General features: G+C 46.1%; 1 protein-coding gene across 2 annotated transcripts in view; it reads right to left on the reverse strand.

Moving 5' to 3' along the window:
* The window catches only part of DDX11 (DEAD/H-box helicase 11), a 118,786-nt gene that overhangs the window by 14,884 nt on the left and 78,428 nt on the right, over positions 1-25,474 (reverse strand). For both annotated transcript variants that reach the window (XM_044281406.1, XM_044281407.1), the window contains exons 14-20: positions 23,182-23,249; positions 19,243-19,281; positions 18,201-18,321; positions 15,267-15,401; positions 6,593-6,705; positions 1,631-1,703; positions 1,443-1,546 (exon numbers count right to left, since the gene is read on the reverse strand). In XM_044281406.1, the coding sequence (XP_044137341.1) occupies positions 1,443-1,546; positions 1,631-1,703; positions 6,593-6,705; positions 15,267-15,401; positions 18,201-18,321; positions 19,243-19,281; positions 23,182-23,249 (653 nt within the window). The remainder of the gene's footprint in view (positions 1-1,442; positions 1,547-1,630; positions 1,704-6,592; positions 6,706-15,266; positions 15,402-18,200; positions 18,322-19,242; positions 19,282-23,181; positions 23,250-25,474) is intronic.

Raw genomic sequence — 25,474 nt, forward strand, 5'->3', positions numbered from 1 at the left:
TCGCAGGATGCGATGTATTAGCGGGGAGGGACTGGGAGGAGGAGCTGAGGGCCGGTGCGTTCACTGTGCTCCGGCCCCCAGCTTCAGTACAGTTATAGAATGTGTAAAATTAATAATGATTCTTCTATTCATGCTGCCCCCTCTGTAAGTATAACATTCAATATATCCATCCTACTCACAGGGCTACTGTTATCGTAATGCAGGCCGGTGTAGCGTTACATTACCCTACTTCGTGAGATTTCCCTACCTCCTGACTTCCCGTCGCACGGCTAATGACGTGAGGAGGCATTCCTGAGTTTTGACGATCTGCGCATGCGCAAACCGACAGTTTATGGAAAATCTCAGCAGAGTTCAGCTTCACACCGGGACACTGCGCATGCGCCGGCCGGAGTTAGCCACGCTTACGCACTGGGCCGTAATATTTCCCTACTGAGGCTCTCCTGCGCATGCGCAGTGTTCCGGTGTAAAGCTGAACTCCGCTGATTTTCCATAAACTGTCGGTTTGCGCATGCGCAGATCGTCAAAACTCAGAAACGCCTCCTCACTTCATTAGCCGTGCGACGGGAAGTCAGGAGGTAGGGAAATCTCACGAGGTAGGGTAGTATAACGCTACACCGGCCGGGCAGACGAGCGGCAGCATCACTGACTGACGTCACGTGCATGCCCGGCCTACTTTATGAATGACGTCAGTCAGTGACGCTGCCGCTCGTCTGCCCAGCCGGCCTGCATTACGATAACAGTGACCCTGCGAGTAGGATGGATATATTGAATGTTATAGTACAGAGAGGGGGCAGCATGAATAGAAGAATCATTATTAATTGTACACATTTTATAACTGTATGTACTGGAGCGGCAATGGGAGGTCTGTGGATGGCACTGCTATGGGGTGGGGGGGTCTGTGGATGGCACTGTTATGGGGGGGGGTCTGTGGATGGCACTGTTATGGGGTGGGGGGGTCTGTGGATGGCACTGTTATAGGATGGGGGGGTCTGTGGATGGCACTGTTATAGGATGGGGGGGTCTGTGGATGGCACTGTTATAGGATGGGGGGGTCTGTGGATGGCACTGTTATGGGGTGGAAGGTCTGTGGATGGCACTGTTATGGGGTGGGGGGGGGGGTCTGTGGATGGCACTGTTATAGGATGGGGGGGGGTCTGTGGATGCCAACCACAGATCCCCTATAACAGTGCCATCCACAGATCCCCCATTAACAGTGCCATCCCCATCTGGGGGGTTTCTTTGCTGGGCTGGACTTTTATAGCCCCCCCAAATTTTACTTGCATCCCTGTTCTCTAAAGGGGCGGTTTTAGGGGGCGGTCCTAGGGGTGGGTAGGGGCATGGCCAGGGGAGGGGGGGGTGAGTTCCACCACCTTTTCTCTGAGAAAAAAAGCCCTGATTACAATGAATGTTAGAAAAATATAGAACAAGAGACTAACGATTACCATATCAGCCAAACCTCTCTTCTCATAGGTAAACTCCAGCTGCTGATTGGTCGGCCCACTGCAGAGCACTATGGGTAGTATATTTTCTGGTGGAATCACATGACCTATAGATGAATGAAGTACTTGTGTGAGTATGCACCACAAGGTAAAGATCTCCCCACATAAGAGAGGCCAGATGCGTCACTCACCACAGGAGAACTCGACGATTCTGTCAGGGTGGAGTCCGGCCGCTATCAGCAACTGCTGCTTAAAGTCAGAAACCTGCACAAGCCATAATGATGGTTCCGTCAGATCTTTACATAAAGACATTTTACAATTTAATGATCAGACCGGAACTGAACTTCTGACAAAAAGAATATTTTCATTGTTTATTAAATTATTTATCCTTTGCCTTAACCCCTTGAGGACACAATTTTATTTTATTTTTTATCACTTCATTCTGACACCCAGGACAAGTTGTATTTTTCAATGTCACCATTTTGGGGTACCTATAATGTACTGAAAAGCTGTTATTAATTTTTTTTATTTTATGGGGGGGTTGGGAAAAAATAACATGATAAATTAATTCTGGGGTTCAGTACGATTACAGAGATATACAGAGTTATGTTTTACTACATTTGCACACAAAAAACAAAGACATTTTTACAAAAATTATTTTATTTTGCCATATATGTGTAAAGAATAAATCAAGGCAACTGGACGTACTGTAGATTTCGAGCTTTCTCAATTCTGAGTGACTGTACAAAAATTCTGGGAAGAACGAGTGAAACGTTTTCAAGAAATCTACAGTACGTCCAGTTGCCTTGATTTATTCTTTACAGATATATACCATGACCTGGATAAATGAGAACCTTCACAGACTTATTTTGCCATAGTTTTTAGATTTTTAAAGGGCATCTGTCAGCACATTTGTAACTATGAAGCAGGCTGACCTGTTACATGTGCGCTTGGCAGCTGAAGGTATCTGTGTTGGCCCCATGTTCATATGTGCCTGCATTACTGAGAAAAATGCTGTTTTACAATATGCAAATGAAGCTCCAGGAGCAACGGGGGCATTACCATTACACCTAGAGGTTCAGATCTGCCACACCCTCTTGACTTTTATTTACACGACCAGGTGTGATGACATTTTCACCACCTGGCCCTGTCAAAGTGTAGAAAGAGCAGCAGTTGCAGAGAGAGCTGACGCTCTAGGTGTAATGACAACGCCCCTGTTGCTCCTAGAGGCTCATTTGCATATATTAAAACTTCATTTTTCATGTGCAATGAGGGCACATATGAACATGGCACCAACACGGTCAGGAAAAGCGTAGCTCTGGGAAGATGTCCCATACTAGCAATAGTAAGAAAAACTATAAAAATGGAGTATCGCCTTAATTGTACCTGGAGAATGAAGGTACGAGGTCAGTTTTACCGTACAGGTAACGCCGTAAAAACAAACCACAGAAAACTGTGGGATAGTTGCATTTTTTTTTCTAATCCCACCCCATCTGGAAATTTTTTCCAGTTTCCCACTACATTAAATGGTGCCACTACAAAGTACAACCTGTTTTGCAAAAAACAAGCCCTCAAACGGCTATGTGAACAGAAAAATAAAAAAGTCATGGCTCCAGGAAGACAGGGAGTAAAACAAAAATAAATCCGGGACTCAAGGTGTTAACGTGTATGGCCAGCTTCACATATAGACCATTGATTAAAATTTTCGTCCTATCCTTGGGAGCAAATGTGCGATTTTCACAGCATTTGAGAGGTTGAATGGCCTGGATAGGAATTATCGCTATGCCCTTTTCTTGCCTAGTGCTCACGGTGATCAGAATCTCTGGATTATCGGATGCTGGTTTAAGGGATTTTCACTTTGATATGCAAAATACTATGCTGCAGCCCTATTATTATGGCAATAACTTAAATCAGATACACTGCCTTAAACAGAGAAAAGGAGAGTTCTGTATGGCTTGGGATACAGGTATACATATATATTAACAGCTCCTTGTCATCATATAAGTTATGCGCAGAGCGTTTAGCAGTAACCTCACAAGATTGTCCACCCCGGCTGCGCTCCAGCTGTCGGGTAATTCTTATCTGGCCAATTCAATGTGATAAAATGTATCATAATTTAGAGATTATTCTGACATCCGTTCCCAGGAGACGGGCGACTTCCTCCTGATCCTATCAATGCTTAATCCCTGGAAGCAGACTGGCATTTTACACAATTCGGCTGCGGCATTTCCAGTCAGTGCTACTGATTGGACGGGACAGGACAAAAGTACAATCAGGCTACTGAAGAAAGCATCCGACAGCATGCATCTAGCATCTTTAATATTTGCCTTTGGTTTCCTTACCTACAACATTCATGCCATTTTCAAAAATTAACACTAATAGGAGAGCACTTATGAAGTAACCCTCAAGGGAAAGAAGGGGGCATGCCTCCAGATGGTTGGACACCAAACCTTGCCTTTAGTATATCCATACACAAGGGAAGAAGCAGCACTCCAATAAATATCAAAATGAAGCTATTGTTTCAGTTCCTCAATGGAACCATTTTCAAGGCTTCTTGATTTTCTGTGTCGTAAATGTATGATCAGAGAGGGTTTCACAGACTTTATGATCAAACACACTGGCAAGTTGGTGGAGGCTGCGTGATGCTGTGGGCAATGTTCTGCTGGGAAACCTTGGTTCCTGACATTCATGCGGATGTTACTTTGACATATACCTAAACATTGTACAGACCAAGTACCCCCTTCATGACAGCGGCCTCTTTCATTAGGATTATGCCACACTGCTGAGCTTTATAAACCAATCCAAAGATTAAGGTGGTGCCTCCAAATTACCAATATCTCAGTCCAGTTGAGCATCCGTGGGATGTGCTAGAAAAACACAGATCTATGGAGGCCCCAACTCAGAACTTTGTCCAGTTTGACATGCCAATACACTGCTCCCCTGAAGTGAACTTGCAGCATCATAATGATTTAAGGTCTCACCGCAGGTCTACCCATCTGTAAACTTCTGTAGAACCGCGGAGAGATGGAATTCCCAGCATCAGAAATCATTATGATGCTATGAGTTCACTTAAGAGGAAAGGTGCTTAGTCCGGGAAATACTGCTATCTCGGAGGGTGTTTCTCTTGCGTGAACCTGGCCTTACAAGAATAGCTGCTAAAGTTTTGGAGCCAGATGCCACTAAACGAGTTCACAGTTCTTCTGGTGTCCGTGCCTTGAAGTGTCAGTGCTGTTTTGGCAGCAATACTGGGTGGTTTCAATGTTATGGCTGATGGGTGAAGGAAAGTATAAAGTTGGCCTCAAGCAACATATTTGTATGGGATCTGCCAACATCCGATGTCTATAGGTAGTAATCATAGGGAGAAGGTGGGATCTAACCAGTTTCTGATCCTTAGTTTGGAGATAAGCGTCACATATAACAACAAATGCCAACAACCATACTTTCTAGTTATCCAATTAACAATTATTTTCACGTCATGTCTGGGCATTAGGGCTGCACGATATGGGAATTTTGTGCGATTGCGATTAGGGCCCTAAAAATTGCGATAACGATATGCGATGCAATATTTTAAGGGAATTGTGCTAGAGGTCTATTTGCTTGGATTTTCCCATATGAGCCGCTGACGCGGCTGGGTATGACATAATTATGGGGGATCTGTGGAGGACGCAGTAATGGGGGATCTGTGGAGGACGCAGTAATGGGGGATCTGTGGAGGACGCAGTCATGGGGGATCTGTGGAGGACGCAGTCATGGGGGATCTGTGGAGGACGCAGTCATGGGGGATCTGTGGAGGACGCAGTCATGGGGGATCTGTGGAGGACGCAGTCATGGGGGATCTGTGGAGGACGCAGTCATGGGGGATCTGTGGAGGACGCAGTCATGGGGGATCTGTGGAGGACGCAGTCATGGGGGATCTGTGGAGGACGCAGTCATGGGGGATCTGTGGAGGACGCAGTCATGGGGGATCTGTGGAGGACGCAGTCATGGGGGATCTGTGGAGGACGCAGTCATGGGGGATCTGTGGAGGACGCAGTCATGGGGGATCTGTGGAGGACGCAGTCATGGGGGATCTGTGGAGGACGCAGTCATGGGGGATCTGTGGAGGACGCAGTCATGGGGGATCTGTGGAGGACGCAGTCATGGGGGATCTGTGGAGGACGCAGTCATGGGGGATCTGTGGAGGACGCAGTCATGGGGGATCTGTGGAGGACGCTGTCATGGGGGATCTGTGGAGGACGCTGTCATGGGGGATCTGTGGAGGACGCTGTCATGGGGGATCTGTGGAGGACGCTGTCATGGGGGATCTGTGGAGGACGCTGTCATGGGGGATCTGTGGAGGACGCTGTCATGGGGGATCTGTGGAGGACGCTGTCATGGGGGATCTGTGGAGGACGCTGTCATGGGGGATCTGTGGAGGACGCTGTCATGGGGGATCTGTGGAGGACACTTATGGGGGACCTGTGGATGGCACTGTTATGGGGTGGATCTGTGGAGTACGCTGTTATAGGGGATGTGTGCTATGACACATAGGGCCATGAGGGGGGCCAGCATAAGACATATAGCATCTTATGCTGGTCCCCCTCAAGTATTTTACTAGTGTGTGAAACAATCTCTCTGGTCCGGCCTCTGTACTCACTGTCACTATGAATGCACTGCAGCGAGCGACAGCGAGCTGGCCGACCGGCGCGTGACTAACGTCACTTAGTAACGCTCCTCCCACTTCAGGAAGCAGGAGCGTTACTAAGTGACGTCAGTCACGCGCCGGCCGGCCCGCTCGCTGCCGTTCGCTGCAGTGCAGTGCATTCATAGTGACAGTGAGTACAGAGGCCGGACCTGTTATCAATAGGAGAGAGCTTGTTTCACACACTAGTAAAATACTTTACACGCAAAGGCAGTTATGTGCGCGGGGCCCCTTTATATATAATCGCAGCATTTTCGGGTCGGCCAAATTGCCATATCGCATTTGCCGATTATCGCGATTCGATTATTGTTTTCGATTTATCGTGCAGCCCTACTGGGTATCTGATCTATATACAGACAAGGAGAATGTAACCCAGGCCTTGCATATGCAAATACTGATCTATTCCCTCTGCATAGTGCACACTTGAGAAGCTCTGGTGACATGTAAGTAGGTCACAGTTCTACGTTCTCACCGGCTGCATAGTCCCTCCAGCGATGATCACAGAACGACAGTCCTTCAGGACTTCGATGAAATGCACAGCTGGGTTCAGCATCAGAAACTTCAGACTGCTCTGTGCCACGGTACCTGTGGGGACACACATGTCTCATCTCCTCTGTGGTATAGACAACATCACTAAACACTTCAGTTCTACATGGCCTCTCACAGACTGTAAGCTCCTATGAGCAAGAATAGGTTGTTTGTACATGTACCCTCAGGACTGTAAAGTTCTGCAGAATAAGCTGGTGCCATTACACGGGCACACATCCATAGACAGGACATACACACCAAAAAAGACCTTATATCATGGGTTCAGGGCTTTAGAATCAAATAGCTTGTGGTTATAAAGGCCTGTTTTGAACCCCAGATCCACCCTATTAAGACTTTACTTTTACTAACACTATTTACTTTTACTATTACCCTATAAGTTACTCCTTCCCTAGCTTTCTGCTTAAAGAAATTAATGGGGCAGACAGTGAGCGAGTCCTTAGTGATGCTAGGAATTTAACTAGTAGTGTGACTATGAGGGATTGCTCCCCTGCCTGTTTCCCTATGCTACACTGTCCGCACTATCTATTAACCTACCTCGGCACCTGACAGTACATTCTAAAGCACATGGATAGCATTAGGTTTAAAACTTAATGGAAGTGTTTTGTGGTCCTAAAAAATTAGATTTTTGTAGACTCACCTATAAAATCTAACTCTCGCTGAGTTGATTGGTGGACACAGGACCGTGGGTATAGCTGCTGCTGCCGCTAGGAGGCGACACTAGGATAAAAAAAAGTGTTAGCTCCTCCTGCCGGCTACATCCCCTCCAGCCTGGAGAGAGCATATCAGTTTGTGCACAAGCAGTAGGAGGAAAAGAAATCAGAAATTTAATATCAGAACAATAACAAGTGGGTCCGAACCCATAACTGAGGACCCCACTATTTAAACCGCCGTCACCTGCGGCAAAATTAGAGAACAAAGGGTGGGAGCTGTGTCCCCCAATGAGCTCAGTGAGAAAGAGATTTTATAGGCGAGTCCACAAAAATCTCGTTTTCTCGCTCGTATCATTGGTGGACACAGGACCGTGGGATGTACCAAAGCAGTCCACGGGGAGGAAGAAACTACACGCCCATGGATGTCACAGCCACAGGAGCCTAAGACACTGCAGCCCAGAGAGGTGTCTGCCAATGCAAAGGTATGCACCTGGTAGAACTTGGTGAATGTATGCAAAGAAGACCAGGTTGCCACCTTACACAACTGTAAAGCGGAAGCCTGGTGGAAATGAGCCCAAGAGGCACCCACCGCCTTGGTCGACTGAGCCGTGACACGAAGGGGCAGAGCCTTGCCCCGGGAGCGATAGGCCTCGGCAATGGCTAAGTGAATCCTCCTGGCAATCGTGCCCTTGGAGGCCGCCAAACCCTCATGAGGACCCTCAGGAAAACTGAACAGCGAGTCAGTACGCCGAAATGATTCCAAAACCGATAAGTAAATCCGCAGGGCACAAGCCACGTCCAGCTGGTGGAGGGCCCATTCCCTAGGATGTGAAGGCTAGGGACAAATTGAGGGGAGAACAATGTCTTGTTGAGATGGAAGGCGGACACCACCTTCAGAAGAAAGGAAAGCACAGGGCAAAGCACCGCCTTATCTTGGTGCAGAATAAGAAAGGGCTCCCTACAGGAGAGCGCCGACAATTCTGACACGCGTCTGATCGAGGTGACCGCCACCAGAAAGGCCACTTTCCAGGAAAGAAGGCAGAGAGAAGCCGCGTCAAGAGGCTCGAAGGGGCTGATTGGAGAGCCACTCCTTGGAGAAAAGGTCTTAACCTTTTGCGCCAGCGGTCACTGGAAAAAAATTTAAAGCACTGACACCTGCCCCTTCAGAGAACTAAGACCAAGACCCAAATCCAGCCCCGAATGCAAGAATGAGAGGGTTGTGGGGAGGGAAAAACAGAGAGGAGAAAGGCAAAGATCCGCATAGAAGCGAAGGACAGATTTCCAAGTCCTATGATATATCTTGGATGACGTTGGCTTTCTGGCTTTAATCATGGTGCGGTTAACTTCATAGGAAAAACCCGGCCGCTTCAGAATGGCGGTCTCAATAGCCACGCCATCAAACGTAGCGATTCTAAATGCTGGTGGAAGACAGGACCCTGAGCGAGAAGGTCGTGCCTCAGCGGAAGAGGCCATGGAGCATCTTCTAGAAGAAGGGTGAGATCGGAGTACCAGGCTCAGCGTAGACCATTCGAGGCAACGAGAATCATCTGGATGCCCTCCCTCTTGATTCTGTGAAGAACCCAGGGTAGGAGAGGAAGAGGGAGAAAGACATACAGGAGGGAAAAGCCGTCCCACAGAGCCACCTGGGGATCCACTGCGTATGCCTGGGGATCTCTTGCCCGAGAGATGAAGGTGGGAAGCTTGTGGTTGACCCTGGATGCCATCAAATCCACATCCGGACGGCCCCAACGGAGACATATGGAGCTGAACACCTCCGGGTGCAGAGACCACTCGCACGGGTCCACAGTCCCCCGGCTGAGAAAGTCCGCCGTCTAATTCTCCACTACTGGAACGTAGACTTCCGATAAAGCTGGTACATGTTCCTCTGCCCACTTCAGATACTTGTCCGACTCTGCCATCACCGCCTGACTGCGGGTTTTCCCCTGATAATTGATGTATGTCACCACTATGGCATTGTCCCACTGCATCCGGACTGGCAGTCCCTTCAGGAGGGAAGTTCCAGGATATTGATGGGCAGTCTGGATTCCAACGGAGACCATTTGCCTTGGACTGTCCGAGGTGGGAAGACTCCGCCCCAACCGCGAAGGCTGGCATCGGTGGTGGTGACTGTCCGTGAGACTAGGAGAAATTATTTGCCGGAGTCCAAGGCTGGAGTTGAGAGCCACCACCTGAGGGCCGACTGCACAGGCAGGGGAAGAGCGATGGCCCAGTCCAAGGAAGGGTGAGCAGAGGAGCGAGTACTTTCGTAAATACCCACGGCGCTGTTGCCAGGCCGAAGGGAAGAGCCACGAACTGGTAGTGGTAAGACTCTACCACAAAGCGAAGAAAACGCTGGTGCGCAGGAGCAATAGGAGCATGCAGGTACGCATCCTGGATCCTTCCTTCTTGTGTTCTTGTGGACGGCAAACGGGTCTGAATAAAAACCTGTGAACTGTTCCGTGAGTGGAACCGGAGAGATCACCCTCTGGGTGAGGAGGGTCTGTAACGCATGAAAAAAAGGCAGCAGCCCGAACTCCCTGGGCAGCTGGGAACGAAAAAAAATGGTTCGGCAGGGTGGAGGCAAACTCGATCTTGTAATCCGATATTACTATCTCGAGTACCTACTCGTTTGGCGGTCCCACATTTCCAACCGCCAAACCTCCTGAAAAAGGAGAAGCCGACCCCTGGGGCTGGTTGAGTTTAAAGAACGGTTTCCTATTACGCTTTTAATTGGAGGCACTGGGTGGCGCCCCTGCCAATGGTCGCGTGCCGGAAAAATGTCAAAAAGGAGTGAAGACGGGAGTTTGCGGGCCTAGAGCGAAACGGATGCTTGGCCTTGCCCTTGCCCTGTGGTAGGTGGGTACTGTTACTGCCTGTAGCTTCGGAGATAATCTCATCCACCCCAGCACCGAACAGATGAGAGCCTGAAAAGGTTTAAGGGAACGTTTCACAAGGAGTCTGCGGCTCATACCTTAAGCCCCACCTCGGGCAACGGGTGGGTCCACTTTGGGCGGGGACGACCATTTCGCGACCAGGTCTGGCGGAAAGGGATAGAGCAGATCGAGGCGTTTAGCGGCGGCAGCAGCTATACCCACGATCCTGTGTCCCCCAATAATACGAGCGAGAAACATAAAAACCAGCTTTCACTTCAATAAGTCTGTGGTCCGCAAGTTGCAGCAAAATATAAGACATGTCTTGTCTTTTGTGGCGTGGCCGCACGGATGCAGAATCATATGGAAGGGTTTTGACTCATAGGCCAACATACGGGTACTGGCTTATGGGTATACCCCTTCGTAAAAATGGAGGATGCCGATTGCTCCACTGCAAGTAGCTATTTGTAGCAGTGGATTTTCTAGATCTGTCTGTTGCAATACGACCATCATCCAGTTTCACAACTCTGATTAGGGTTCGGAGACAGGACACATATTTAGGAACACGTTAACCGATTTTTCTTTTTACTTTGGGACTGGTGAATGGGCAGATGAGTATAAAGCCTGGACATGTGATGGCGTTGTGTGGCTCCCTGCGCTCACACAGGATGTACTTTTCTTTATAAAATAATGACTGTGCTCAAGCATATCTCAGTTTTCGGGACTTTAGTGACGTGTGGAGAAGCAGTCCAACTATTTTTCAGCCATGGCGATATTCTAGCAGTGCAGATTTTTTAATCCCAGCTCAACTGCATCCATACAAGCCACTCCAGTCTGACCAGTGGTCCAAAGCTGGCTTTTCCAGGGTAGACAGCGCTTCAGTCTCTCCTGTGAACGGCAGGATCACATCATCATTTCCGAAATCCCGACTGGCAGGTTGTCACGTCCCCAAGGGCTGCTGAAATGACAATTTATGCCTTATGGGTAACAAACGGACTGTGCCCAATAATTGCCTGATCGCCAGCAGAACTGCATTTACATGTAGTGGTACTCAACCCCTCTGTATGGAGACAAGCGATCATTCTTCCCCCATAGAGAATCATTGTTTCTGGGCAGCAGATCCAGGTTTACACAGGACGATGTGCTGGTCAGGAACCATAATTTTGGGTACCGCATTAACAGTGTGTTTACCCGTCCATCTTGTAATCGTGGCACATTTACAAGGGAAAGTTATCAAGAATGAGCATTCATTCCTAATAAACAACCAGTGTAAAAGGGCAATTCCCTAAACGTGGAGGTGATCATAGGAGAGTTCTTTTAAACAGAGAATCTTATTGCATCTTCACCATGGATACCTGTGTACCAATGGGTCTTAATCGCAGGCATGATCTCATATTGTTGTTTCCTTGAAGTTTTCTTCTTTTTTAGTATATGCTTTTATGTCTTAGAGGTGGAGCTATCTGCTGATTGTGTCCACCTGATATGTTTCACCTGCCCCTTATTTAAGGCCAGTGTCTCACACTATCTTGTTGTCATGAGTAAGGATCTGAATTTATTGATCTAAAACGCGTAGACCTGATGTACATGTCCGGATTTTAGCACTTTTTCATTAAAGCATCTACATGTTGTCTGGAAGCTGGATCCCCTTCTTCATTTACATTCATTTAAATGGGTCTGCAAAAAATGGGTCTGCAACAGTATGTCCGTTCCGTAGCCCCGCAAAAAAAAAAAATAGAACATGTCCTGTTCTTGTCCATTTTAGGCATTGTTACAATGGATCCGCAAAAAAATAAATAAAACGGATGGCATACGGAGGTCATCCATATTTTTTATTTGCGGACCGCAAAACACAGTCAGTCGTGTGCATGTAGCCTTACTTGCAGGGGGCTGGGCACAGTTCCCTGTGCAAGTGAAGAATGTGAAGGGACCACAGAACTACAACAGCTCTGTGGCCCCTTCTTTCTCAGGATCGGTGGAGTCCTTGGAGAATTGACCTCCATCCATGAAAAAGTGATGGCATATGCTGGTTAGATGCCATTACTTTATAAAATGGGAATACCCCTTTAAGAGAACTAGCACCTTTAACATTAAAATACATTAACAACATGATGGCTTTTTTTTTGATTGAAAAGTAATTTCATCTTTGCAGCAGGTCCTGGCTGCAGTAGCGGAGACGCAAGACAAATTACACCCAAGACAATTCCAGTGAAATATTTCACATGACGTGCATCTGAATTACAGTTTTTGCTGAACACACACAAGAAATGTATTTTCAACTTTGTGGAGCTGTCACAAAACCTGCATTAAAAATACATTACATATCCTTGTAAATGACAGAGGAGCTGTCACCTCTCCTGTATGTCTGGTCTAGTAATTACTTGCATTCCCCATGTAATAACAATTCTAGAGCCTCTATTCTTATGACTATGTTGTGCTGTTCCTTTATTATACCTACTAGAAGTTTATGAATGAATTGCCATCAGTATGCAATAAAGATCTGGCTGGGTGTTACCAGTTGGAGAGGTGTCTCCAAACAGTACCATTTCCCAATCACTGCTGTCAGAGGCAGACTGTGCAGGGACACCCCCCCTATACCTTTACTGCAGACTGTTGGCAATTCATACATACATTTCTAGTAGAAATAATAAAAGAATGGCACAACATAGAATCATTAGACTAGACACCCTAGAATTGGTATTACACGGGGAATGCAAGTAGTTACTAAAAGAGACATGTCAGGAGAGGGGACACAACCTCTTTAATAAGGCTACATTCACACTGTGTTTGCAGCGTCCATAATCCATGTGCTGAGAAAGCTTCCTGCACACATGTCAAGCCGATCCATATTAATTCACCTGGAGGAGACCAACAGAGTGTGCTTTGGCCTGGTGCATGACAATGTATGCCTACAGTGGCGTCCTTCAGAGTTATACACTATTAAAGGGGTAGTGAGCTTTTTTACATTGATGACTTATCCTCAGGATGGGTCATCAATATCAAATCAGCGGGGGCCAAATGCCAGCACCCCCACCAATAAGTTGCTTGAAGAGAACGCAGCGCTCTTATGAGCGCTGCATTCTCTTCATGGTTAAGGCTACTTTCACACTTGGGTTTGGGGTTCCGCTTGTGAGATCCGTTCAGGGCTCTCACAAGCGGCCCCGAACGGAGCCGTTCATCCCCAATGCATTCTGAATGGATAAGGATCCGTTTAGAATGCATCAGTTTGCCTCCGTTCCGCCTCCATTCTGCTCTGGAGGCGGACAGCAGCGTTTTGGTGTCCGCCTGGCCGTGCGGAGCCAAACGAATCCATCCTGACTTATAATGCAAGTGAATGGGGACAGTTTGACGTCGACACAATATGGTGCAATTGCAAACGGATCTGTCCCCCATTGAGTTTCAATGTAAAGTCAGAAGTCCCTATTAATATACCATCGGATTGAAGTTTTCTCCAATCCGATGGTATATTTTAACTTGAAGCGTCCCCATCACCATGGGAACGCCTACATGTTAGAATATACCATCGGATTTGAGTTAGATTGTGAAAACTCAGATCCAACAGTATATTCTAACACAGAGGCGTTCCCATAGTGATGGGGACGCTTCAAGTTAGAATATACTAAGAACTGTGTACATGACTGCCCCCTGCTGCCTGGCAGCACCCGATCTCTTACAGGGGGCCGTGATCAGCACAATTAACCCCTCGCCGCACCTGAGGGGTTAATTGTGCGGATCTCAGCCCCCTGATCGGGTGCTGCCAGGCAACAGGGGCCAGACCCCCCTCCCTTCCCAGTATTAAAAGCACTGGTGGCCAGTGCGGCACACCCCTCCTTCCCTCCCCAGTATTAAAAGCATTGGTGGCCAGTGCGGCCCCCCCCCCTTCCCAGTATTAAAAGCATTGGTGGCCAGTGCGCCCCCCCCTCCCTCCCCAGAATTAAAAGCATTGGTGGCATCGCACAAACCTGTCACTTACCAGTAGGAGGAGAGTCGGCCAGCCGGCCACAGACAGCGCAGGGAAGTATAAGCTATGTAGCCACTGCAGCCAGGACTGCAGTAGCGTCCTGGCTGCCATGGTAACCGATCAAACTGGGACTCCGATCGGAAATGCCGATGGGGGGGGGGGTTGTTAGCCTGTGGCCACTGCCACCAATGCTTTTAATACTGGGGGGGGGGGGGGGGGGCACTGGCCACCAATGCTTTTAATACTTGGAGAGGAGGGGGGGGGGCCGCACTGGCCACCAATGCTTTTAATACTGGGGAAGGAAGGGGGTCTGGCCCCTGCTGCCTGGCAGCACCCGATCAGGGGGCTGAGATCCGCACAATTAACCCCTCAGGTGGGGCACTTGAGGGGTTAATTGTGTGAATCACAGCCCCCTGTAAGAGATCGGGTACCAGGCAGCAGGGGGCAGTTATGTACACAGTTCTTAGTATATTCTAACTTGAAGCGTCCCCATCACCATGGGAACGCCTCTGTGTTAGAATATACTGTCGGATCTGAGTTTTCACGATCTTGAAAACTCAGATCTGAAAAAGCTGTTATGCAGACGGATCCGCACTGAACGGATACCATCGTTTGCATTTATAGGTGCGGATCAGTGTGTGCAGATACCAGACGGATCCGCACCTAGCGCAAGTGTGAAAGTAGCCTTACCGGTATTTACAACTCCGCCACCCCCATTCACTTCAATGTGACGGCTCCTTACTATTCAAGTGAATAGGAACCCCTTTAAATCCGGAGCTATACTTCTAATATACTGCAAATGCAGTGTGAAAAGACCCTAACAGCGGACCACTGTTGGATCTAATTGTGTCAGAAAACTTCCTTGTGTGATAGAGAATCTCGACAGAGAAAATCTGGGGATTAAGGAAATGTTCCTCTAAGTTGTTCAGTAGATGCTCGCATACACAGAGCTCATATTGACAGCCAGCATAGTGCTCCAGAATAAAGAATTCATGCCTCTCTATAAATAATAAATGGCTCCCTTAGACCAACCATGCAAATGCTGCCAATATTTTAAAGCACTCACACCGGCAACGTTATCAGAATGATAAACCAGTGATGGGGAAAGCTGGCACGTACCTTGCAGTTGCACTAGGACTCGTCCATCTTGGTTGGCATTGGTCAATGCAAACACAAAGCTTTCAATCTGCATGAGCGGGGACGCACTACGCATGTGGCCATTCTCACTGACCTCTTGTAAACCATCAGCAACCCCTACATAGAAGCAATACAATTACATTTCTTGTTACTTAAAGAGGACCGGTCACCTCTCCTGACATGTCTGTTTTAGAAACTACTTGCATCTATTGTTATCTCTTATTCCTGGGTGTTACCATTTATTTTATTTTTTTAGGGGGGGGGGGGGGGGGGGGGGCTTTGGACAGCCTGAATCTGGCAGCACTAATTGGATTGTATCAGACTGTGCAGAGACACACCCCAACAACTGGTAACACCCATCTGGACCTTTCATGCAGACTTCTGTCAGTTAATTTATAACCTTTTAGTTGGAATAGTACAGAAATGGCAACAACATACAGTCATCAGAATGGACAACATCGGGTTAATGTGTGAGGGGCGTGATGGAGTTACTATTAAAGGGGTTGTGCAGCGATTTATATTGATCTAGGTCATCAATATCTGATCAGCAGTGGTCCCACTCCCAGCACCCCCGCCAATACGCTGAAGAGAAGGTGGCGCTCATTACACTGTGCTTTGTCTCAGAGGTGCAGTGTAATGACGAGTACTTGTTCCATTCACTTGAATGGAGCGAGTACTTGTAATTACACAACACCGCTGCGCAGTGTAATGACCAGGAAGCAGCTCTCTTCAAACAGTTGATCGGCAAGGGTGCCGGGTATTGGATCTCCGATGATCAGATATTGATGACCTATCCTGAGTCGCAAAACCACTTTAATGTGAGGCACATGGTTTTATAAATTCGGACCCCATCGTGTACCTCACATTAACCCCATGTTGCCCATTATATGAAGATACTTGATAAAATTACTGTTACTATTCGGGTCCATTAACACGTCCGCATTTCCGGGATCCGCATCCGCATTTTCAGAATCCGCATCAGTTTTTTGGGATCCGCAATTCCGTTCCTGAAAGAAATAGAACATGTCCTATTCTTGTCCGCAACTGCGGACCAGAAAAGGCATTTTCTATTATAGTGTCTGTGATGTGCGGTCCGCAAACTGCGGATCGCACATTGCAGGTGTCCGGACGTGTGAATGGACCCTAAATGTGAGGCACATGGAGGTACTAAAGTAATAACACCATGTGCCTCACATTAATACAGGCATACAGCAGTGTGTAGACTCCATGAAACATGTTCACCTGCTCGTAAAGTACCTCCACATAAAAACAGTAGGAAGCGTCTCCTGCAGCAAGACCTCCTGGATGCTCTTTGATAAAAGACCTGTGCTGATGTCATGTGACCAGGAAAATAGAGAAGTTACTGGTCATATGGCAATGACCGGGAATTAGGAAAATGAAAATACCTAAATATTATTTTATGACAAATATATTCGCAAATACCTTTCATTAGTCATAATGGCTTGTTTTGTCTAGGGAGCAATAATCAGGGGAAATAAAATGGCCGCCATCCTATCAGTACACACAAAACCTGTCCTAATCACACAGCAGAACAAGTTACTTCACAACACTGAGGTAAAGAGCTGCCTCATCCTCCTCTGTGCTCTGCTTATTAGGGATTATGATCCTGAATACAGGTGAATCTCTGTGGGAACGGAGATGATGAGGAGACATGAGAGGATAATGAGCAGCAGCACTTGTATGCAGTCACCATTACCACAGCCTCACATTACAACAGTCTGTCCTGTCCGTCCTCTCTGTAAATCATGTTTCCTCATGAACTAAATTCCTGAGGGATTCAGCTAACGTTCTTATCAGCTTTATTCAGGGAGGTGGATGAGGCAGCTCTTTAGCTCAGTGTTCTGAAGTAACTTGCCCTCCTATGTGATTAGGACAGGTTTTGTATGTACTAATAGGATGGTGGCCATTTTGTTTCCTCTGATAAATGCTCCCCAGACAAAACGAACCATTATAAATAATAAAAGGTATTTGGGAATATATTTATTATAAAGTAATATTTAAGTATTTTCATTTTCTTAATTCCCGGAGAACCCCTTTAAGGAGTATGGACCCCCTCCTGTAAATGGCGGTTCAGTGTATATGTTCCCTGCACTCCCATTCTCCACCCTCTCTCCTTACCTGATGCTCCCCCTCAGCTTTTTCATTGGTGGAAGTGGCTGACAGCATCACAGTGGGAAAAGAAGAATGCCCTCCCTCCTCCTCCACTGTGAGGCCGCTCATGACAACATGGAGTGCACTGTGCCATGTTCTTTGACAGTAACTCATGCTAGCACATCTTAGTATCCATCCAAACTAGGCATCAAAGTATCAAAAAAGTATCAAGGCTTCAATACCCGATGCAACCCTAGTGTGTACACAGAAGGTCGTCAATCATCCAGTGTGTGGGTGAGGTCACTGTCTCTCCAACGAGTTCCATCAAGATCTACTCTGCTTTTACAATTACACGTTCTCAAAATGGGTCTGCAGCCGTTCCGCAATTTTGCGGAACAGGTGCGGACCCATTCATTTTCAATGGGGCCGGAATGTGCTGTCTGCATCCGCATTTGCGGATCCGCACTTCCGTTCTGCAAAAAAATAGAACATGTCCTATTCTTGTCCGCAATTGCGGACAAGAAAAGGCATTTTCTATGAGAGTGCAGGCGATGCGCGGTCAGCAAAATGTGGAACACACATTGCCATATGGACGTGTGAATGGACCATTACACAGAAATCCGGCTCCAAATAAGATAGATCTATTCATCACAGAGTTCAGCTTCAACCCATCTACTTACTGATATAGGGTAGCAAAGATTAGCTGACAGGTTCACTAAGTTTCCCTAAAAATTCTGTGAAATTAAGAAACTTTTCTCTATCTCCTTCTGTTACTTTTATTCATCACACTGGTCATGGTCTTACCTTCTCCCTGGTTTTTATTATTAATGTTTTGGAGGAACTGTTGCAATCCTCCAGTTTTGGGGCCTTCTTTCACTGGGTTAATAATAGCCGTTCCTCTAAATTTCTCAGTGAAGCCAAACAACTTGTAAATATAAAAATATAATGAACAATACAGAAATAACAAGAAGCTAAAACAAAAAGGCACGACATCTGCAGTGGGAGCTGGCTGTAATACATCAGACCATTTAACCCCTTAGATGTTGTAGTCACAACATCACAATTCATGGTCACAGGGTAACTTACATTCCCTATTGGCCCCACTGGGGGTGTACTGCAGTGTATTATACAAGTCTTCAAGCTCCCTAGTAGTAAAACATCCTCATGGGACTTGAAAAAATTTAATAAATGTGTTAAAAAAAAAAAAAAACACAACAAATACCTTTCCTCATTAAAAATGCATTGTGTAAAAAAAAAATAAAAAAAATACACTAATTGGTTTTGTCACATCTGTAAAGATAGAAATGCTATTAAATTATCAAATTATTCAACCTGCATTATAAATGCAATAAAAATAAAACACAATGTCAGAATTGCCATTTTTGTTTATCCCCACAAAAAAAAAAAGAGTCCCATTGAAACTCATCCAGCAAAAAACAAGACCTCATATGGCTATGCTATGAACAATAACTCACTGGGGACTGTATTTGAAGCTACCAGAGATGGAAGAAGACTAACTGGGTAACTTACTGAAGAGCTGCCAGAGGAGGAAGGAGACTGATTGGGGACTTACTGGGGAATATATTTAGAACTGCAGAAATTGGAATACACTGCATGCAAAGAGTTTTGGAGGCTGTAAGCACAGATTAGCAGTGGTGCTGAGAAGCGCTACAGAGAATTAGAGGTGGAAAATGTATATTTTTGGATAGAAACAATGCATAGTGGTGACCCGTGCTGATTAATGGGATAACCCCTTTAATAGAGGGGTGGGGTCAGATCAAGAACTATTCCACTCCACAACCCCTTTCATCATCAAAATTCACACTTGTCTATATTTCCCCCTTACCTTCCTGCTGATCATGCTTTTCATACAATATCTCTGGACCTGCAAAGGAGAGAAGATGAGACATCACACAACAGAAATCAATATGGACAGACCTTATTGGCACTTCCCCAGAGTGATCTCATTATAGAGGAAGCAATATCATGCTCAAAAGAAAACTGATGGAGCTGGAACTGCAAAGTGACAAGTGAAAAACGAACACACGGCATGTACATTCCAGAAATAAAGCAGAATGTCACCAGAAAAAGAACTGATCGATAAAGCAGACAGAAATCCGATGACGAGAGGACAGTCAGGCCCAATTATGAATGAACCCCAAAAACTTCCACAAAACTTCATCTCTTATGTACCGTGATCTGCACTTTTCTCTTCAATTTTAGCTTCTAGCTAGGACTCCACCAAGCCTGCCCTGAGCCGTGCAGTAAAATCCTGACATTACCACGTCACACACGCAACTTTGTTGTTTGTGATAGTTCCTAGTACGTTTTCTTCCTTATTGGGGTTTTCAGTAATAATGACTTTTTATCTAATCCCATTCCTGGAAGAGGTGGCAGATCTGTCTCAGCACTCAGGGGGCAGCGCTGCTCTGTGAAAAGGTGTGAAATACAAAAAAAGGGGAATGTTTTATGAAATGGGAGGGTCTATGTCCTGACAAAAAAGAGCAATCTTGATATCTAAGGCTGAGATCACACCAGCGTTCAGCCTTTCCGTTCTGCTCCGTTATAGGAGCAGGAGAACGGAAAGGACGGATTGGGCACATAACTGAGGCGAGCGGAGCCTACGGACCCCATAGACTATAATGGGGTCCGTTAGGTTTACGCTCAGAAAATGATTTTGGAGCGGAGACAAAAGTCCTGCATGCACTCCTTTTGTCTCCGCTCCAAAATCATTTTCTGAGCGTAAACCTAACGGACCCCATTATAGTCTATGGGGTCCATAGGCTCCGCTCGCCTCAGTTATGTGCCCAATCCGTCCTTTGCGTTCGCCTGCTCCTATAACGGAGCAGAACGGAAAGGCTGAACGCTGATGTGAACGAGGCCTAACCAATATCTATTTCAGATCTACAGTTGCAAGTTAATGAACCCTAAGGAAGCGCCTGGACTTCTGCAGTGAGTAAGTCACCGTTATAGACAAACACAATGTAACTAAACTAATAACACAAACTGTCGTAACGTTCGGGTCTATCATCCATCACACTGACTAAACATCCAAAGCAGGGAAAAGTGAGCCTCGGAATTAATGACTTTCTAGAGCTAACTGGCCAAAGACATACTGATAGGGCCTTAGATTGTGAGCCCCATTGGGGACAGTTGGATGATAATGTCTGTAAAGCGCTGCGGAATTAGTAGCGCTATATAAGTGTGTATAATAAATAAATCAATAAATAAAAAGGGGTTTCAATTAAGGAAATGACTCTGGACGTGTGTTTGTCAGGTGCTTTGCCCATTAAATAAAGGCACACAAAGCCTGGTTACTGATATATACTTTCTACTTAACAAAGACTTGTTAGTGCGAACCATGCCTCAATGCAACCAACTAAGCTGCATGGTTCAAAATGGTTCCATTTTGGTTAAGATGGTTGCTGCTAAAGGGGGATCTACAGTTTATTAACCCCAGAAGGACCGGGCTAATATTTGTCTTGGCGCTTTCATTTTTTCTCCCCGCCTTCCAAGACCCTTAAGGGCTCTTTCACACGAGCGGATCCCGTGCATGGAATCCACTGCGTGAAAGAGAGCCAAGCCCCGTTCCGGACAGCAGAGACACGGAGCATCACTGTGATTTTGTAGTAAAAAGATCACAGAGAGGCATGGAGCATTATTAATCACTAGACATTATGCCCGGTATAATAATAGGCACTAGTATTAGCCAGCGCGCAGAACAGTCATCACACCGCGTTCCATAGACGGAGCGTGTGGCGTTGAGTGGCCGTCGCTCAGGGTGTGGTCGGTGCGATGGTGGGAACGGCATGTGGGGTGGCGTCATTGATGGGCTGGAGCGATTGCTCTGCGCGCAGGCCAATTCTAGCGCCCGTAACGGGCATATTGTAGGGACAAACAACTGACATAAATATCCATGTGGCCTGAGGTGCGCCGCGTTTTTATTGGCTGCCGGTGCGCTGATGTGAACGGTCCGGGCGGGCGGCGCAAATGTGGGCGCTACCTGCGGTGTGTGGGGCGGCTTTGATGTTACCGCACTGTTGCTGTGGGCAGTTCCGGAAACCTGAGGTGCGGCGTGTTTGTATTGGCCGGCGGCGCGCTGATGTGCGAGGTCCAGACGGCTGTGTGGTGCGCTGTGATTCTATTGGTTGGCGCGCCGTGCATGCGGATTTAACATTGGCACACACGCACGGACACATCGCAGGCACAGAGGGATTTTATTATAGAGGATGTTCATTCTCCATGTCTCTGCTGTTCGGAACGGGGCTTGGCTCTCTTTCACGCAGCAGATTACCCGCACGGCATCCGCTCGTGTGAAAGAGCCCTTAACTGTTTTACTTTTCCTTCACACAGCAATCAGGTCCTCACTCGTCATCATCCGGTTTGACACAGTCATTGGTCATTAGGTCATGTGACACATGGGAGACACATCACCGATGCAGCCTGTCATTGGCTGCTGCAGCCACCTGACCCACATCAAACCGGATGTTGACGCAGGTAGACCGAAGAGCTGCAGCAGCCTGAGAAGGAGGAAAAAGGAGACAGAACCCAGCAACAGAGATCAGGTAAATAAATATGTTAAGCATAGAGACCAATAGGTCATGAAGGAAGGCTACACCTTCAAATAAGAAGTGTTATGCTATTTAGGGCAGGCACGGGCGCCGCTCCACTCACCCTGTTCCTCTTCATTAAACCTCACCTCCTTTTGCAGTACTGTGTGCTCCTGCTAGGCTGTTTCCAATTTGCTAATCAGCTTCTGCTACAGGTGCTGTGCTGTTTTGACTCACCATCTGCCTGATTAATAGGATTACTAGTCTGCTAGTTCCTGCTAAGGTGCACTGTTTCTGGTTGTCTGCCCGTGTACCAACTTTTGCCTGATTCTTGTATTCTGACCCTCCGCTGCCTGACCCGACCTATGCCCGTTTATCGTACTGACCCTGTGCTGCTTGTCGTGGCGTTTAGACTGTTAGACTTAGTACCAGGGGACTGCAAGGATAACAACTTTGGTTTATCCCAAAGGCAAAGTGGTTAGTCGATGCAGTGATTCCACACCCACTGCCTATTATAAGAAGTTTATATAGCCATGAATTTTCCAAGCTATTTAAAAGGCACAGTCAACTTGGTGTATGTAAACATTAGAGCCACTAGGAATGTGAGAAAACACTCTTGAAATAAAAGTGCGATTATACTGCCCTCAGAAATGGTAATATGTACTAGAACTAAAGGTCAGGAATTGTGAAAAACTGAGTTTTAATGAATGTGGTTAAGGTATACAGAGACCTATGACTATATATATATATATATATATATATATATACATACATACACACATATACACATACACACCATCTATTTCATATCCATTTTTCGTATCATATATCTATTGTAATGGTTCCTCGTGACTTTTCTTCCTCATACGGAAGCAACAATGCCACATTTTACTGTAAATTTTCAGACCATGAAACCATGGCATATTTTCTGTAAGCCCAGAAACTTTCACTTCCATTAAAACCATTTCACTTTACTTGTGTTGTGTCTCAAGAGATGATAAAGATGCAGGGTATCAGGCGTCTAACCGAGCGTAATACATGAAAAATGTAAAATGGAGGGAGAGGAAAACCTAAAAATCATCTAATCCATAGAGGAATGCAACAGCAAATACTTAAAGAGTAAAAAAAAAAAATATATATATATATATAAAAATTACAAAATCACAGGCAAATGACCCACATACGTCGTAGACTCCTAAAATGGCAACAATATGGATAAAGGAGAGAATGAATACCTTGAAGAGATTGATATTATCAACCTGGCTGTAAAAGAGGAAATCGTTGATGGATTTCAATGTTGTGCCTGGCATAAAAACAAAAGTATACAAATTATGGGAGTGTGCCGAAGTCACAGAAATAATAGAATAGAAATTTTCCATCTCAAAGCTCTTAGGCCCTGTTGACACTTTTATCAGAGCCTCAGTCACAGATTCTGTCATATTTCATGCAGCATTAGATTCCCATATGTTAAAGAAGGAGACCGCAATACTCTTGGTGAAAGAAGTACCTTATAATTGGAAAACACGCAGCGGTCTCTTCCTATCATATGGTAAGGGGATGTCTAATGCAGGAGTCTGCATGGCCGTAATCTGCACCAAATGTAGGAAATGTCACACAGTGTTTGATAAATTTAGTGCAAATTCAAACACTATGGACACCTTTGAGGAAATTTTTTTTTACATTTTTGCATTCTTGTCGAGTTGGTCCTTATTAAAACTTTTCAACAAAAAGAGAAACTCCGGCTCTTGAACAACAGGAGACACTTTATTTAGCGGTAAAACTTCCAATCCTTGAGTATTGGAAATTTTACTGCTAAATAAAGTGTCTCCTGTTGTTCAAGAGCCGGATTTTCTCTTTCTGTTGATTTGCTGTTACGGCCGTGTCCAGGCTGGTACCGTGCTCACTACAGGTGCAGCAGGGAGAGCTGCTCAATCTTATTAAAACTTTTCAACCATGTGCCTTCTACAGCCTGCAGCTTTCACTCTCTGCAGACTGTTCTTTCCATTTTCCTCTGAAATTCATCAGACAGCTGAACCTGTAAACTCATATCGCTTCGCTCCTGACAGATCAAGAACAGTCATTTAAGGGGGTATTCCGGTTGTTAAAAGTTATACGCTAACCTCAGGATAGGCAATAACTATTAGACTGGTGGGGGTCCTGCAACCGCCACAGATCATAAGAATAAGTACCCCGTACCACTAAGAGTTGCTCAAAACGAATGGAGTGGCAAGTCGAGCCTGCGCACTGCTGCTCTATGCATCTCTACGAGACTTCCGGAGATTGGCGAGTATAGCACTCGGCTATTTCCAGCACATAGAATGGAGCTGAAGATGCAGGGTTCTCATAATCAGTAGGGGTCGCAGTGGTAGGTCCCCCACGATCTAATAGTTATTCTATATCCTGTTGATGGTAGATAACTTTTAATGACCGGAATACCCCTTTAGACTAAATTCTGACAAATGCCGTTAGTAGTGAAGAGATTAGGGCTACAGATCTGGCCGTCAGAGCAGCAGAATGAACAGTCTGCAGAGAGAGTGAAGAAGCTGCAGGCTCTAGAAGACAAACGGTGAAAATATTTTAATAAGGAACGACTGGGAAAAAATATATATTTTTAGCCCATGATAACTAGAATACAACAATAAAAAACGCCTCCAAAAAGGTGGTCATACATGTTATAGAGGTTGCCAGTTCCTATTGATCACCTATTTCTTAGGATAGGTTATTAATATCAGATCGGCAGGGGTGCTGGGTGTCCCCCGCCGATCTGATATCGATGACCGATCCTGAGGATAGGTCAGCTGTATGAGGAGATGGCGGGTGCAGTGTGCACGTGCCATCTCACTTCTCTCTTCTTGTCCGGTGCTGCTGTTCCATAGACACACAGCAGCGGACAGGGAGAGAGACGGCACTTGCACACTGCACGTCGTCTCCTCATACAGCTGATCGGCAGGACACAATCACTGATTAAAATCACTGACCAAACACTGACTGTGTGAAATAGGCCTCAAACAGCGACTATTTTTTCAACTTTTTGAAAAGTCTCAGTTGATAAATCTTGCTTAAATCAACTTGGCATCTGGAGTGCAGATCTTGATAAATTTTCCCCATGTCCAAACCAGGACGCTGACTACATTCCCCCCGATCTTGGTAACTGAAGTGATGGTGCTATATTCTGCATTATACGGACTGCAATAGGTCTCCAGTCTAAATGATGGACACCACCTTGGAATCAGATAGACCCCATTGTGAGTCAAAGGGGTCTATCAGCAATGGTGAGATCCAATGCACTGCAAATCTGGCAGAGCATTATCAACTGAAACAACAATGAGACAAATACCGTATGTACGTATCTATCACTCTCTCATATCTATCCAATATCTAGCCATCATTCATCTCTCTCGTATCTATTTCAATGTCTCATATGTATCTCATTTTTAAGACCTATCTCATAGGTGAATATAAACATATCTATCCGTCTCTCCATCTACGCAATCTCTCTTATCCATCCGTCTATACATTGTATCTATC

Source organism: Bufo gargarizans, chromosome 2, assembly GCF_014858855.1.
Source record: "Bufo gargarizans isolate SCDJY-AF-19 chromosome 2, ASM1485885v1, whole genome shotgun sequence".
Lineage (NCBI taxonomy): Eukaryota > Metazoa > Chordata > Amphibia > Anura > Bufonidae > Bufo > Bufo gargarizans.